The following is a 15,494-nucleotide window of genomic DNA, read 5'->3' on the forward strand; positions in this document are numbered from 1 at the left end:
GATGTGGGAAAAAAAAGTATCACGATGCACAGTAAAAACAATGCACATCAGTCATCATTATTCATCAATACACCAAGAAGGCCAATGAAGTTAACCAACTATTGCGTTGGTTCCTTTCCAGCCATGCTTTTCGGTGAATAATATTTCACCGACAAAAATATGCAAATGATATGATATATAAAGCCAACTGGAAATGCATTTCCTTATAATAGACATATATTATAAGACGAAGTACCAAAGTCAAGCATTTATCAATAGTAATGCCAGAATATATATTTGTATATATGATCGCCTGCATTATCACTTCAACATACATCTGTGTATGAAGGTTGAACTAATAAATTCACTAACTGCCACTTCAAGAGCATTATCTGACATTCTGTTAAATAAGGTTCCTACAGATACAGGTATATGGATTTTCTACATATACAAGCATATGCAGTATATTAATCGTTCCAGTAAAATAATGCCTTTTATTTTTTTCTGAAAATGAATAAATAGATAAAATAAATAATAAAATAATTTACAGTCATATATATTCGCGCGCGCGTGTTTGTGTGCATAAATAAATATTTATACATATAAATATACATATACACCCATGCATATATATATATATATATATATATATATATATATATATATATATATATATATATAAAGAGAGAGAGAGAGACGTCCATATATGAGTTTTCTATAATTAACTCATTTAGTATATGTGCAATATACATAAACAAATTGACATAGATATATACATTGATATTACACAATACGTAAATAGCGTGCAGTATTTCTATATGTGTGTAGGTGTCAAATATTAATACGTGTGTATATATGGATATACATATATGAATGTATATATATGTATTTATATTTATATTATTCATACGTATATAATTAGATTGTATATAATCATAAACATTTACACACACACACACACACACACACACACACACACACACACACACACACACACATATATATATATATATATATATATATATATATATATATATATATATATATATATATTAATGAAAAGTAAACCATGACTTATATGATTTTATATATATAAATTTCAGAATACAATTAACAAGAATAATTCATTTAGAATATTTACTCTATGTGTGTGCAATCACTCTTACGTTTACACTGAAATTTTAAAATTATGGTAATCTTTCGATGATTTTTTTTTCTTTTTTTTTTACATTATGTATTCTAACAAATAGTTATCATACACTAAATTAATTTTTATACAAAAAATCAGACATATAAAAACTCAAATATTGCACATATTTTTACAAATACAATACAAAATGTCTTACATGTATCTACAAGATTATATTCAGCCCAATCTGAACCGGTGGACGATGCTGATTGACATGTCTTTCAGCTTTGTTGGTCAGATGCGTGACACTGGCTGAGGCTGGAGAGTATAAAAGCCAAGTTCGTCCCTTCACTCATCACTCCACGCTGACAACCCGCCGTCATGAAGATCATAGTAAGTCAGATCTTGCGGTGTTGCAGAGAATATAAAAAGAATAACAGTCAATTCCCGATAAGTAAATTTTATTTTACATAATCCATAGTTTATGTGATATAAAAACCATACAGCATCTATAACTTTGTAAAGATGTATATGTACAGTATTTATATAAATGCGTGTATGTAAACATGTATAAATATGTATGTATGCATATGTATATATATATATATATATATATATATATATATATATATATATATATATATATATACTGTTTATATATATATATAAGAATACGTATATGTATATGTATACGCATATATACATATATTCATATGCATGTATATGTGTGTGTAGTAGTAGTAAAAGTTATTATTGTATTAGACGTTTATTTTCTGTCCTACTAATTTCATATGCATCCAGCTCGTAGTTCTGTTGGCTGTCGCAGTGGCAGCAGAGCAGAAGAGGGAAGCTGAGCCCCACTTTGGCTACGCTGGATACTACGGCTTCCCCTCCTACTCTTACGGCTACAGCCTTGGAGTCCCTGCTCATGCACATGCCGTAGGCAAACGAGAAGCCGAACCGTATTACTACAGAGGCTACGGCTACCCCTACGGATACCTCTATGCCCCTCACGCCCACTCCTATGTCCACGCCCACGGCATCGGCAAGAGGGAGGCTGAGGCCGAACCAGAGCCTCACTACGGAGGCTATGGCTATGGCCTTTATCGCCCTTATGCCTTTGGCTTCTTTGGACCTTATCGTTACGGATACTAAGATGTAAAATAACGGAAAGATCAATCAATAAATGACCTGCAAGATTAGCCTGTCTTTCTCTTCAATTGCGTGGGACCTAGAAAATAAATAGACAAAAGAAAACTATATATAATACAAAAAATAAGAGGATACTGTCGGGAAAGCAAACCCGAACATACAGTAATAATCACTAATGGGTACTCTGTTTGATTCCCAGACATTTCGATATTCATACCTTTATTTTCTCTTTAAGAAAAAATATTAAATATCATCGTCTGATATTTTTTATAGTATTACATAGCAAAAGGCGATTAAATGTTAAAATCTTTGAATGAAGGAAATTTCAAAAACTAAGACGTGAAGGCCAAGAGCATTATGCAAAACTATTGAGTATATAGGTGAATTCCTACGTTAGAGTACATGCAAAAGTACGCTATATTAAGTACACGTCTTGTTGATTTGCTCCTGTGTTCAAGCATTATCTTTATGAACCGATGTGATCTCTATTCAGTATTCGTTGGCCTCAAAGCTATATGTTTGACCACGCTTTAACTATTCTCCTATTTACACAATATTGCTTTCAATGTTGATGCCTGGCATATATAATCATTACTCACTTTATTATAGTAGCAATACTCATATATAGTTACAATACTCGTGTGACGGTGCCACATCTTGACAGGAAGTAAAAATGAGAAAAGAAACTTGTTGAGAAAACTGTTCCTAGATTAATGCATAAGGCAAATGACAGTATATGATACCGTCTCTTGCATTTCGTATGTAAACTTATAGAAGCATAGAATAATATAATTTAATATACAGCTGCAAGTATGACTACCATGAAAATGGTTAGATATGTTAGTACATGTTCACATTTAGGGTCGTTAACCCAAGCTAAGACTCTTTAGAGTCGCACCCGAAGAAGTTTGGGAAAAACTGCCCTAGCATGATGTGGAAAAAATAAAGTTTCACAATGCACAAACAATGCACAGCAATCATCATTATTCACCATTACACCAATAAGACCAATGCAGTTAAACAGATTTGGTTGTGGTTCCTTTCCAGGCATGCTTTCAGTTGATAATTGTTTTTCGGTAAATAATATTTCACCGACAAAGATATGTAAATGATATATGGAAAGTCAACTGGAAATGAATTTCTTTATATCATTTTAGTTAGACATTTATTATAAGACGAAGTACCAAAGTCAAGTATTTATCAATAGTAGTGCCAGATTAGAAACATATATAGGATCACCTGCATTATCATTTCAACATACATCTGTGTATGACAGTTGAACTAATACATTCACTAACAGTCACTTCAAGAGCATTATCTGACATTCTGTTAAATAACAGGTATACGAATTTTCTATATATACAGGCATATGCCGTATGACATATTGATCCATCCAGTAAAATAATGCCTTTTATTTTTTTCTTTTTCTTTAAAAAATGAAAATAAATAAAAATAAAATAAAATAATTTCTACAGCCATATATATTCGCGCGCGCGTGTTTATGTGCATAAATTGATATATATGTATATATACATATAAATATACATATATATCCATGCATATATATATAATATATATAGAGAGAGAGAGACATCCATATATGTGTTATCTATAATGAACTCATCTTCCGTATGTGCAATGTACATAAACAAATTGACAAAGATATATATTAATATTACATAACACGTAAATAGCGTGCAGTACTTCTATATGTGTGTATGTTTCATAAATATATATACATGTGTATATATGGACATACATATATAAATGTATATATATATATATATATTCATATTCATATTATACATAAGTATATAATTAGATATGTATATATTCATGATAATACACACATAAACATTTACATATATATTAATGAAAAGTAAACCATGCTTTGATATGATTTTATATATATAAATTTCAGAATACAATTTACAAGAATAATTCATTTAGAATATTTAATCTTTGTGTGCAATCACTCTTACGTTTACACTGAAATTAAAACAAATAGGAATATTTTGAGGATTTTTTTTTTTTTTTTTTTTTTTTTTTTTTACATTATGTTTCCTTACAAATAGTTATCATACACTAAATTAATTTTTATACAAAAAATCACACATATAAAAACTCAAATATTGAACATATTTTTACAAATACAATACAAAATGTCTTACATGTATCTACAAGATTAGTTCAGCGCAATCTGAACCAGTGGACGATGCTGATTGACATGTCTTTCAGCCTCGTTGGTCAGATGCGTGACACTGGCTGAGGCTGGAGAGTATAAAAGCCAAGTCCGTCCCTTCACTCATCACTCCACGCTGACAACCCGCCGTCATGAAGATCATAGTAAGGCAGATCTTGATGTGTTGCAGAGAATATAAACAGAATAACAATCAATTCACAATAAGCAAATTTTATTTTACATAATCTATAGTTTATTATATATAAAAAATGCAGCATCCACAACTTTGTAAAGATGTATATGTACAGTACTTATATATATGCGTGTATGTAAATATATGTATAAGTATATATGTATGTATGTATATGTACATATATACTGTTTATATATATATATATATATATATATATATATATATATATATATTATATATATATGTATATAAGTATGCATATATGTATATGTATAGGAATATATACATATATTCATATGCATATATATGTAAGCGTGCGTGTGGTAGTTGTTGTTATTATTGTAATAGAAGTTTATTTTCTGTCCTACTAATTTCATATGCATCCAGCTCGTAGTTCTGTTGGCTGTCGCAGTGGCAGCAGAGCAGAAGAGGGAAGCTGAGCCCCACTTTGGCTACGCTGGATACTACGGCTTCCCCTCCTACTCTTACGGCTACAGCCTTGGAGTCCCTGCTCATGCACATGCCGTAGGCAAACGAGAAGCCGAACCGTATTACTACAGAGGCTACGGCTACCCCTACGGATACCTCTATGCCCCTCACGCCCACTCCTACGTCCACGCCCACGGCATCGGCAAGAGGGAGGCTGAGGCCGAACCAGAGCCTCACTACGGAGGCTATGGCTATGGCCTTTATCGCCCTTATGCCTTTGGCTTTTTTGGACCTTATCGCTATGGATATTAAGGTGTGGAAACAATATGATCAGCAATAAATACAATACCTGCAATTATAACCTGTTTTTCACCATTAGTGTTGTTACTACATATGTGTGTGCGTGTGTGGTGTGTATGTGCGTTGGTGTGTATTGTGTACATGTATATACATGTGTGTTTGTGTATGTTGTGTATGCTTATATATACGTGTGTGTGTGTGTGTGTGTGTGTGTATGTTCTCAGGATAATCTCGGGGCAAACACTGTAGGGCTTTGAAAACGATGTATTTTCCCATTTACATACTCTGATGGAGCCAGTAAGTCCTCAAAAATTTAAGTACGATTATGTTATACAGGGATAATCATAAGATGCTGTTTAGAACTGATTATCAATTGTGAGACTTTATTCACATGAGTACCAGAAAAAAAAAGTTAATACGTTCAGCCATAATCATCTTTTTACGGGTCTAACTTGAGTAGTCTTGGTATGTTCACAGTATAATGAAAATCTCCATTCTTGAAAGTCAAAAACTGTTAGGGAGGACGAGGAGCTTTCTATTCAAAGGATAATTAACGTGTGTGTACCTGCTCTTATATTTACGTATAGCTCAATAAGAAATAGTAACTAGTAGTAGTTCTGACATGCTGCGACTGAACTGTTGAACACTCCAGTTAGATGCAAGAGACACTTTATATCAAACCAAGCACGGGACATTTTTTAGAAATAAGATCTATAACTCACACATTCACAAGTTCAGTTCACCAGCTCTCAAAAGTGTTTTATATTGATATGTAAAATCTGAAACAATGGACGATCTGATTTTGACAGCCGCTACAAATGCCCAATTTGTTTAAATACTTTTTCCAATTGTATATTTGGAGTCCAAGTCATATACACACAAGTCAATGTGACGATTTAGATCTCGCAAGTAGTTTGCATGGAAGAACTTAAGAACAACTAGAATTCGTTTTCTCCGTGCGTTATAGAAAGAGTCATTAGAAATTTCCATGTCTCCAGGTTCTAGTATTGCTAAATGTATGTTTTTTTGTTTTTCTTCTTCTTTCTTTTCTTTTCTTTTCTTTTCTTTTCTTTTCTTTTCTTTTCTTTTCTTTTCTTTTCTTTTCATTTCTCTTCTCTTCTCTTCTCTTCTCTTCTTTTCTTTTCTTTTCTTTTCTTTTCTTTTCTTTTCTTTTCTTTTCTTTTCTTTTCTTTTCTTTTCTTTTCTTTTCTTTTCCTTTCTCTTCTCTTCTCTTCTCTTCTCTTCTCTTCTCTTCTCTTCTCTTTTCTTTTCTTTTCTTTTCTTTTCTTTTCTTTTCTTTTCTTTTCTTTTCTTTTCTTTTCTTTTCTTTTCTTTTCTTTTCTTTTCTTTTCTTTTCTTTTCTTTTCTTCTCTTCTCTTCTCTTCTCTTCTCTTCTCTTCTCTTCTTCTCTTCTTTTCTTTTCTTTCTTTGTAAACGTTTTAACCGATTGAAATTTGCCTGCAATGCTTATAATGCGTACTGTACATCTACACAGAAAACTTTCGTTATGAGGAGTGTCGAAGCATGCAATAACGATCAGAACCTTGTGATACGGAAGGGTTCGTATTTTGGGTTTCGGAACTGCCTCGTTCTGATTCATGTCTCGAATAATTCTGGAATTCGTATGGATTCACTGTGGAATTATTTTACTCTTGTAATGAATGGAATATGCCTTGCAATATTCCAAAAAAAAAAAATGAGCCACACATACCCAAAAGTAATATGGAAAACCAGGGATACCAACAGTTGGGTAGCGTTAACAACTATATTTCTTCATTATTCGTGTCAAAATGCCTGGCATGATTTACTAACGATATTTTTTCTGTGTAGCTGTGAATCCTGACTTAAAAGTTTTCGGTATAACCCAAACGCTCATCATCATAATCATCAGCAGCATTATTATTAATATGATATGTATCTTGTATGTAGTAAGGACTATTGACGTCTGGTAACTATATGGCGGAATTGAACAAATTATTAGGATTCAGGCTGAGAGAATTGAGTCATTATATTTAGTTGGTGGCGATATAAAGATAAAGATATAAATTTCCATATTTCTTTACGTTCATATACTGCTTCCTTACAAATTGCATAACTTTTTCTCTAGCATTAGCTGCAGGCTGCAGAGTTTCCCATGTATTTTGTTAAATATATGTTTTTTTCAGCATTTTTTCTTATATATCTTTATCTACCTATGTATATATATACATTATGTGTATATATGTAAATGCATGTATATATGCATTTGTGTGTGTGTTACCATTGTTATCATTACTATTATTGTCAATATCATACTCATTTTCCTTATTTATATAAATGTGTGCGTGTGTGTGTTTATATGCGCGAGCGCGTGTGTGTATGTATTCATTTATCTTACGTATTCATTGATTCATCAATTAATGCATAACGAGTGCCTGCATTTTTTTTCTTCTTTTTTCTTTTTCTTCTTCTTCTTTTGCGGCCTGTCTCCCGAAGAGCCACTCGCTCAGCTGATTTCAATTCATCCTTTCGAGACTTTCGTCATTAAGATACTTAGTCGAAGTAAGTGCGCTTCCCATTGAAACCGACGCATTTTCTTCCATTCCAAGATTCCAAACTAATCCCGGAGGAGAGGGATTTTGGACAACTTTATTCCTTTTTTGACTATTCTGCCCAAAGGATACTTGATTTTTTTCTCTTTCTTTCTTTCTTTCTTTCGGTAAAGCATTAGTCGTATTGGTTATGGATGCAATTTGAAAACCATCTCCCATGAGGGTTTGGATGATTTGGAATTATATAACTCCTGAACTTGTAGATACAGTTGTAGAAAGGTATGAAAGAGAATGAATATCTTCACAATACAAGAGATGTATTTGACCGGTTTCGAATATATATCTCCGTCAGAAATACAAAATATATTCGAAACCGGTCAAATACATCTCTTGCATTGTGAAGATATTCATTCTCATTCATACCTTTCTACATTTGTCGACATGAATACAGTTCATCGTAGATCCAGGTTACGTAGTCGTCCGTGCCTCAGTAGATGTGAAATAATGTTAAATGTCACGCCCATTCCCTAAGGAGCTTACATCTATTCTAATTTAGATATGTAACAGTATTTTAAACGCTCAAGGTAATTCACTATTGTTATGCATTTTATCATCATAAAGAGTTTTAAATATTCGTTCCCCACAGTTAATTAATGTGGCTTTCAATTGATGTGGTCTGGTATTTTCTGTGCATAAGGGGGAAAGTAGTACATCATTATTCATTCAATTATGAATTTCCACTATCCAGTCCTAGACACCTATTGCCTCTTTCGTTAAACAGGAAACGTCTATAAACCGCTAACAGCTCTATAACCAAGTGTGCTTTATGAGAGATCGAGAGAGAGAGAGAGAGAGAGAGAGAGAGACAGAGAGAGAGAGAGAGAGAGAGAGAGAGAGAGAGAGAGAGAGATTGAGAGAGAGAGAGAGAGATTGAGAGAGAGAGAGAGATTTAGTACGACTTCTTAGTGTAGTTTTGATCTATCGTAGCTTACTGTTACAGATCGGCCTTCAGCGCTCTCTTCCCATGCCCGACAGAGCGAGACGATCGCTTGACAGTAAGACAGGACCAGTGAATGCTACTTTGGTTCTCTAGTAATCTCGTTCACTCCCAGAAATATTATTGTGCGCATACAGACACCCAAAGAAATGGTTAGTAATAATAGTAATGATGATAATGATGATGATAACTATACGGATAATATTGATAATGATGATGATTTTAGTAGTAGTAACAACAATGATAATAACTAGCGGTACGTAATAATTCCACGGAACCTCCAAAAAGTAAGAGGTGCTTCTCGCTCTCCCCCTTTTATCATCTTCCTTTTCCTTTTCGCCTCCCCTCTCCCTTTCCTTTTTCTTACATCTCCCTTTCCCTCTCCCTCGCCCTCTACCTTTCCCTTTCCCTTTCTACCATTCCCTTTCACTCCTAAATCTTCCTTAAACCAAAGAGGGCTACATACTGAACAGCTTCTTCGGTGAACTGTAATGGAAACATTATCTTTTCTTTCCTTTTATACGGTTATATAAAAACAATATATAAAGCGTTATTTTTTTTATTTGTATAAACTAGGAACCTTGGATTCATCTGACCTATGATGTGGCAACTCTTTTGACCATATATAATAAGCTATGCCAAAGGAAATCAGACTGAGTTAAGCCACCACCCAATGCGGCCCCTTCTTGTCTTCATGTGTAGCTTGCAAGTTCGTAAAAGTGGTAAGTCTTCAGGAAATATCTGGGACGCACCGAGAACTGATGTGTTCGTACCTAACGATCTCAACCTAAAGGTAAATCTAGTATAAGTTTACCTCGTTACTGGTGTTTTACTAGATAATGAAGCATTGACAATACTGTCTCCCTCTTACCATAATCTCAGCCTCAAGTTTTATCATACGCTCAACACTCTCAAGTATTTCCCTTATTTTCCCTGTATCAGAATTGCTGAATTTCTCCCAATTTTTCGGAGTTTTAAGGATGATAAGTTATTTGCAAAAAAAAAGAATGGCAGGTTTTAGTATTGCAATTTCCCCCACATCTATCATAAGGTCTCCACTAATGGCGTCGTTTCCCAATTTTAATGCCTTTTAGCTCTCTCAATCTGCTTCTGGCGAGACGCCGGCGAGGTACGAGGGCCTTTCGGTCGGTGTGTATTGCAGTGATTGCAGACGCAACAAAAAGAAAAACGTAAACTATGTATATCTGTGTAGAAACATACATACACACACACACACACACACACAACCACATTCATATATATGTATATATAAATATATATAAGTATATATATATATATATATATATATATATATGTATATATATACATATATACATATATATATATATATATATATATATATATATATATATATATATATATATATATATGGTGTGTATATGTGTGCGTGTGTGTTCACAGACATGAACACTTTGTATATACAGACATATATATCTACATAAATACATATATATGTTTGTACATTATCATATTTCTTACCAGATCATAAAATCGAGTTTTTTGATGTATAGGAAAGTAAAAACATCAGACTTTTATAACCTTTTTTATATAAAATCTTGGTCACATTTTCTAATTATGACTAAGGTTTCGACATTCTCCTAAACAATCTTAATAACCATTTGGGAAGTTCTGTGCCTAGCATGTGAAAAAAACGAAACTCATTTTTTGAAACAGAGCGACAAGCCATCGCCAATCTTGAGGAAGGAGATGTTGATTCTCTGGTCGTCCTTCAGCTTTTCGTTGAGCTTCCTGAGAGCAACCGTGTCCGGAGTCTGGTCAGCGGGGTCGATCACAGCCCCATCCCAGAGCGTGTTGTCGAAGGCGATGACTCCTCCAGGACGCAGCAGGATGAGGCACAGTTCGTAGTATCGATCGTAGTTGGTCTTGTCGGCGTCGATGAAGGCGTAGTCGAAGGTGCCGGCTTCTCCGCCGTCGACGAACTTCTGCAGCGTCTCGGCAGCCGGAGCGATGTGCAGACGGATCTTGTCCGCGACGCCGGATTCCTCCCAGAACGGCTTGCCTGGAAAGATCGGTTCTTTGGGAATGGCGTCTTGGGGTCGTGGTTTTACAGGTTATTGTGAGATATTCCGAGGGATTAGCTGTGTTTTATGACTTTGCAAATGTGGAAATGCAAGAATATCTGCATAATTCATTTACTCTGATTTGTTCGAAAGTTTCGTTACCTATGTTGGTATACTCCTCACTGATGTCCAGGGCGTGGACCTTCCCCTCAGGAGGTAGAGCCAAGGCGGCGGAGAGGGAACTGGCGCCGGTGAACACCCCGATGTCTAGCACCTGTTGAGTGACGAAGCAAAACAGAGCTCACTAAATGACCGATAAAATAAGAATATACTTGAAAATGCATGGAATTCTAATGGAAGCACATACACTCAGTCACATTTATAGAAATTCAGATGCAAGTGAAAAATAAGGATAAAATACAAATTAGATAATAAAACATTATATATATTATTTATATATACATGTGTGCGTGAGAGAGAGAGAGAGAGAGAGAGAGAGAGAGAGAGAGAGAGAGAGAGAGAGAGAGAGAGAAAGAGAAAGAGAAAGAGAAAGAGAAAGAGAGAGAGAGAGAGAGAGAGAGAGAGAGAGAGAGAGAGAGAGAGAGAGAGAGAGAGAGAGAGAGAGCCAGACCCAGAGCCTGTGTACGTGGATACTTCATGCCAGTTCGTAAACAACTTCAAACGGCCAAACTCACTTTCTTAGCCCCTATCGCCTGCATTATGTTGGAGTTGAGCTGCAGAACCTCGGGAGCCCCCAACATTCTGCCTCTGCTGTGCTGCAGAGTCAAATCATTCAGGCGTTTTTGCACGTCGGTTAATCTGTTAAAAGGACGAAAAACAGGCATTTGATCTATCCATTACATATTCAAATCACATCATATGTATAGTTATTATCTATGCGTGTGTTTATCTATAATATACATATATACATACTTATATATGCAATATATAAATATATATATAATATATATATATATATATATATATATATATATGGTATACATATATATATGCATATACATATAGTCATACATATATATACGGGCTGAAGGTGCCAAATACATATACACACTCGCGCGCAAACACACACACGGTAAGTACACAAACACAAAGACACACACACACATGCGCACATACAAACACACACAATGTATGTGAGAGAGAGAGAGAGAGAGAGAGAGAGAGAGAGAGAGAGAGAGAGAGAGAGAGAGAGAGAGAGAGAGAGAGAGAGAGAGAGAGAGAGGGGGGGGGGGGGGCGGCGAGAGAGAGAGGAGAGAGAGGAGAGAGAGAGAGAGAGAGAGAGAGAGAGAGAGAGAGAGAGAGAGAGAGAGAGAGAGAGAGAGAGAGAGAGAGAGAGAAATACGTTTATCACACTTCTATATAACTAAAGTAAAACAGATCGACTAACTTCCATACCTCAATGAATGATTTACACATACCTCAATGAATTTACAATACCTCATCCATACTTCATACATACCTCATCCTTTCATACTTAACTCATACAATAGCTCATATATACCTCAATGAATGAATTTACAATTTACAATTAATGAATTTACAATTAATGAATTTACAATTTACAATTAATGAATTTACAATTTACAATTAATGAATTTACAATTTACAATTAATGAATTTACAATTTACAATTAATGAATTTACAATTTACAATTAATGAATTTACAATTAATGAATTTACAATTTACAATTAATGAATTTACAATTTACAATTAATGAATTTACAATTTACAATTAATGAATTTACAATTTACAATTAATGACTTTACAATTTACAATTAATTAATTTACAATTTACAATTAATTAATTTACAATTTACAATTAATGAATTTATAATTTACAATTAATGAATTTACAATTAATGAATTTACAATTTACAATTAATGAATTTGCAATTTACAATTAATTAATTTACAATGAATTTACACATACCTCAATGAATGATTTACACAATACTGCACCAAAGGGTCGGGATTACGGTAACTCTTCAGTATAGACATCTTCAGGATCCTGTGAGAAGAGAAATTTAATAAATATACATGTGTAAGATATTAATTACGTAATTTATATTCAGGAAAAAGACACATTAGCATAATCAAAACATGTTCTGATGTTCATAAAGATTTTTTTTACAGATACGTTTCCAAAATCGATGTAGAATGTATAACTACCAAATTGATAATCACTCGTTGAACACAAGAAAAATCCTAATTAAGCCGCGAATGAGAAAAAACGGTCATTTCAGATAGATAAGTATTATTAATTGATTCTTCTCTCTTGCTGACTTATTTATGAAAATACGGGGGAGAGAGAGCAGGATCGTTCGCGCACCACGTGACTACGAACGTACGAAGCCAGGCTCTCGAACGCGGTCGGACGACACGTAACTTGAGCTCGAGGCAAGGATGGGCAGGATGGCTCAGGTGGGACCCCGCTAGGAGCTCGTATGGCCCCGGGCTGCTGGCTTTGGTACGTAAACAACGGCTTGGGAGTGTCATCGCTAGCGCTGTGTTTCTCCCCATTGTCTCCAGTGGTATAGGCCTATCCTTTCTGCCGTACAGTAAAGCCCCATGTAAGTTTAAAAGACTGAAATACGATGTTTAATTATTCTCAGGTCATGGATTATCAACTAAATTATTTAGTTTGGGGAACTCGGCCAGCATAACCTAGTGTCCTTTGCCTTCATCACATTTTCTCGCAGGTAATAATGATTCCATACTGAAAATTTATTACATATTATGCAATGTTGACATAGCATGATGTGGTGCCAGACTACGCATGATAAACCCGTTGAGAAGTAATAGTAAGCATGACAGCCGGAGGGACGTGACTGTTGATTAGAGATAATGATCTATTTGTTGCGCCCACGTGTCATCCGACAATAAGATAAGACCAGAGAAACCGCAGCATTAATGTATAAAAACATTAGTAAAGAAAGAATGACACTTTTAGGGCGTCAAATGGTGCACATATTGTACTAAGTGTGCATTCATTTACAGTCTTCGGACAAACGTATAATTTACCAATATCTAGAAAAAAAAAACACTGTTGCACTTGATGTTTTTACAAACGTATACCTTTTCCATTTTCTGGTAACATCTATCACATAAAATTTATGGTATAACAAGTGTGCTTCGTCATATCCGAAGTATCTCATACTGTCTAATATGCAGGAATGTAATTAACAAATGTGAAATTACATCTCCATATATTTTCTAAGCAAATCACTTTATTTATCTTTTCCATTCGTGACTATGAATACCGGGATAGGCCAAGTACCGGGCTTTCATCATCTGTTGCTTCGTTGTAATAACACCTTGGGATCTGTGGAATATTCTGTACATTGTAACTTTGTACAATTTGTCGTAATTATTTCGGGGAAAATGCGATTTAAACCTCCTGTATTGTGAATAGTAATGAAATAATTTGACCTTTAAAATGCAAAACAGTAACATTCCAACTTCATGATGCGTGTCCGATTATATAATTACAATTTAATTTTCTTTGAATAGATTACACACGTACCTACTAGATACCCTGCTGAATATTCTTTATACCAAATATAACACCTTCGACATTATCATTATAAAGTATCTAAAATGTAATATAGTAGAAATATCAAACAGTAAATGCTACAGGACATAGACTGACGTATACTGCTGTGTGCCATGAGCTACGGAACATGTGTATGGGACTGAAGGTGTCTGACCTTTAGAAGCAGCTAGATATGACTTAACATTACGTAAGTTTAGTTCTAAGTATCGCACAGGGGGTGAATTTGTTGTGTTCTGGTATGAGCTAACAATGAGTGTGCGTTTCTCTTGTTTACCATCCTGGTATAAGCAGCGTCGTTCACATGTCTACACCTAAAGCGCATGTATATTAATGATTGCAATGTATATACAGCGCCCCCCCTTCTTCCCCCAAATACACACGAATAACAAACCTGTCAAGCGTGTCCGGGCGTATCAACACAACTATATACTGGGAGTCGTCAGGCAGGAGTGAGAGCGCCCATGTCTCGGTTTACATCGCGTATTTATTTTTTTATTATTTTAGTAATAACTATACATCTAATTGCTAACTTCTTAGCTTGTTGATAATGACAAAAAATTAATACACTCCACTAGTTGAATTCATATAGTAACATCGGATGGTGCTTGGGAAAAGTATAATTTTGTAAAATTTGGCATATGATATCATCCTCAGCTCACGTGTTCACATCCGTGCGCTGGCTGTAGCTTTAGCTTCCTTTCCGAGGAATATTGCCTTTAAATAGAAATATATTTACTTTAGTAGTATAATTTTCATATATGTTGTTCTAAAACGATTTCATAATGTGTATTTTATTCACAGTAAGATCCTGCGCTGGCGAAAATCATCAAGAATGTATTTCTACAAAAAATAGTAAGAGCTGGCAACTGATATCGTTTCTATTAGAAGCGGTGATAAGGATGCAGGTCAGAATATTAGTTTTCAGTGTGTCTTCACATGCGACTTCATTCTTATCTCCAAAAGAGGCCATTCAACACTATTTT

The 15,494-nt window shown here is 34.5% G+C and overlaps 2 protein-coding genes across 4 annotated transcripts; one reads left to right on the top strand and one right to left on the bottom strand.

Moving 5' to 3' along the window:
• The first annotated feature begins 4,594 nt into the window (after nt 1–4,594).
• LOC113814351 (uncharacterized) lies at nt 4,595–5,376 on the top strand. The gene is made up of 2 exons (XM_027366403.2): nt 4,595–4,606; nt 5,023–5,376. Exons 1-2 carry the CDS (start codon nt 4,595–4,597, stop codon nt 5,374–5,376), a joined length of 366 nt encoding a protein of 121 aa, XP_027222204.2.
• A 5,067-nt stretch (nt 5,377–10,443) lies between these two features.
• Nucleotides 10,444–15,011, bottom strand: LOC113814356 (probable caffeoyl-CoA O-methyltransferase 2). Of its 3 annotated transcripts, none has more exons than XM_027366409.2 (5): nt 14,903–15,011; nt 12,889–12,966; nt 11,630–11,753; nt 11,097–11,208; nt 10,444–10,933 (listed from the first exon to the last, which is right to left on the bottom strand). In XM_027366409.2, the coding sequence occupies exons 2-5, from the start codon at nt 12,954–12,956 to the stop codon at nt 10,572–10,574; spliced, it is 666 nt and encodes a 221-aa protein (XP_027222210.2). In that variant the 5' UTR covers nt 12,957–12,966; nt 14,903–15,011; the 3' UTR covers nt 10,444–10,571. The 3 variants fall into 3 exon arrangements, with proteins under 3 accessions (XP_027222210.2, XP_027222212.2, XP_027222213.2); XM_027366411.2 differs by having other exon boundaries at nt 14,786–14,909; XM_027366412.2 differs by lacking the exons at nt 12,889–12,966; nt 14,903–15,011 and adding an exon at nt 12,351–12,412.
• Between the last annotated feature and the right edge of the window lie 483 nt (nt 15,012–15,494).

This window comes from Penaeus vannamei, chromosome 9 (genome assembly GCF_042767895.1).
Source record: "Penaeus vannamei isolate JL-2024 chromosome 9, ASM4276789v1, whole genome shotgun sequence".
Lineage (NCBI taxonomy): Eukaryota > Metazoa > Arthropoda > Malacostraca > Decapoda > Penaeidae > Penaeus > Penaeus vannamei.

Coding starts and splice junctions, on each gene's coding strand:
- LOC113814356 (XM_027366409.2), bottom strand. CDS start 12,956: ATGTCTATACTGAAGAGTTACCGTAATCCCGACCCTTTGGTGCAGTAT. Junction 11,209..11,629: donor AGGCGATAGGGGCTAAGAAA/GTGAGTTTGGCC, acceptor GTCACTCAACAG/GTGCTAGACATCGGGGTGTT. Junction 10,934..11,096: donor TGAGGAGTATACCAACATAG/GTAACGAAACTT, acceptor CGATCTTTCCAG/GCAAGCCGTTCTGGGAGGAA.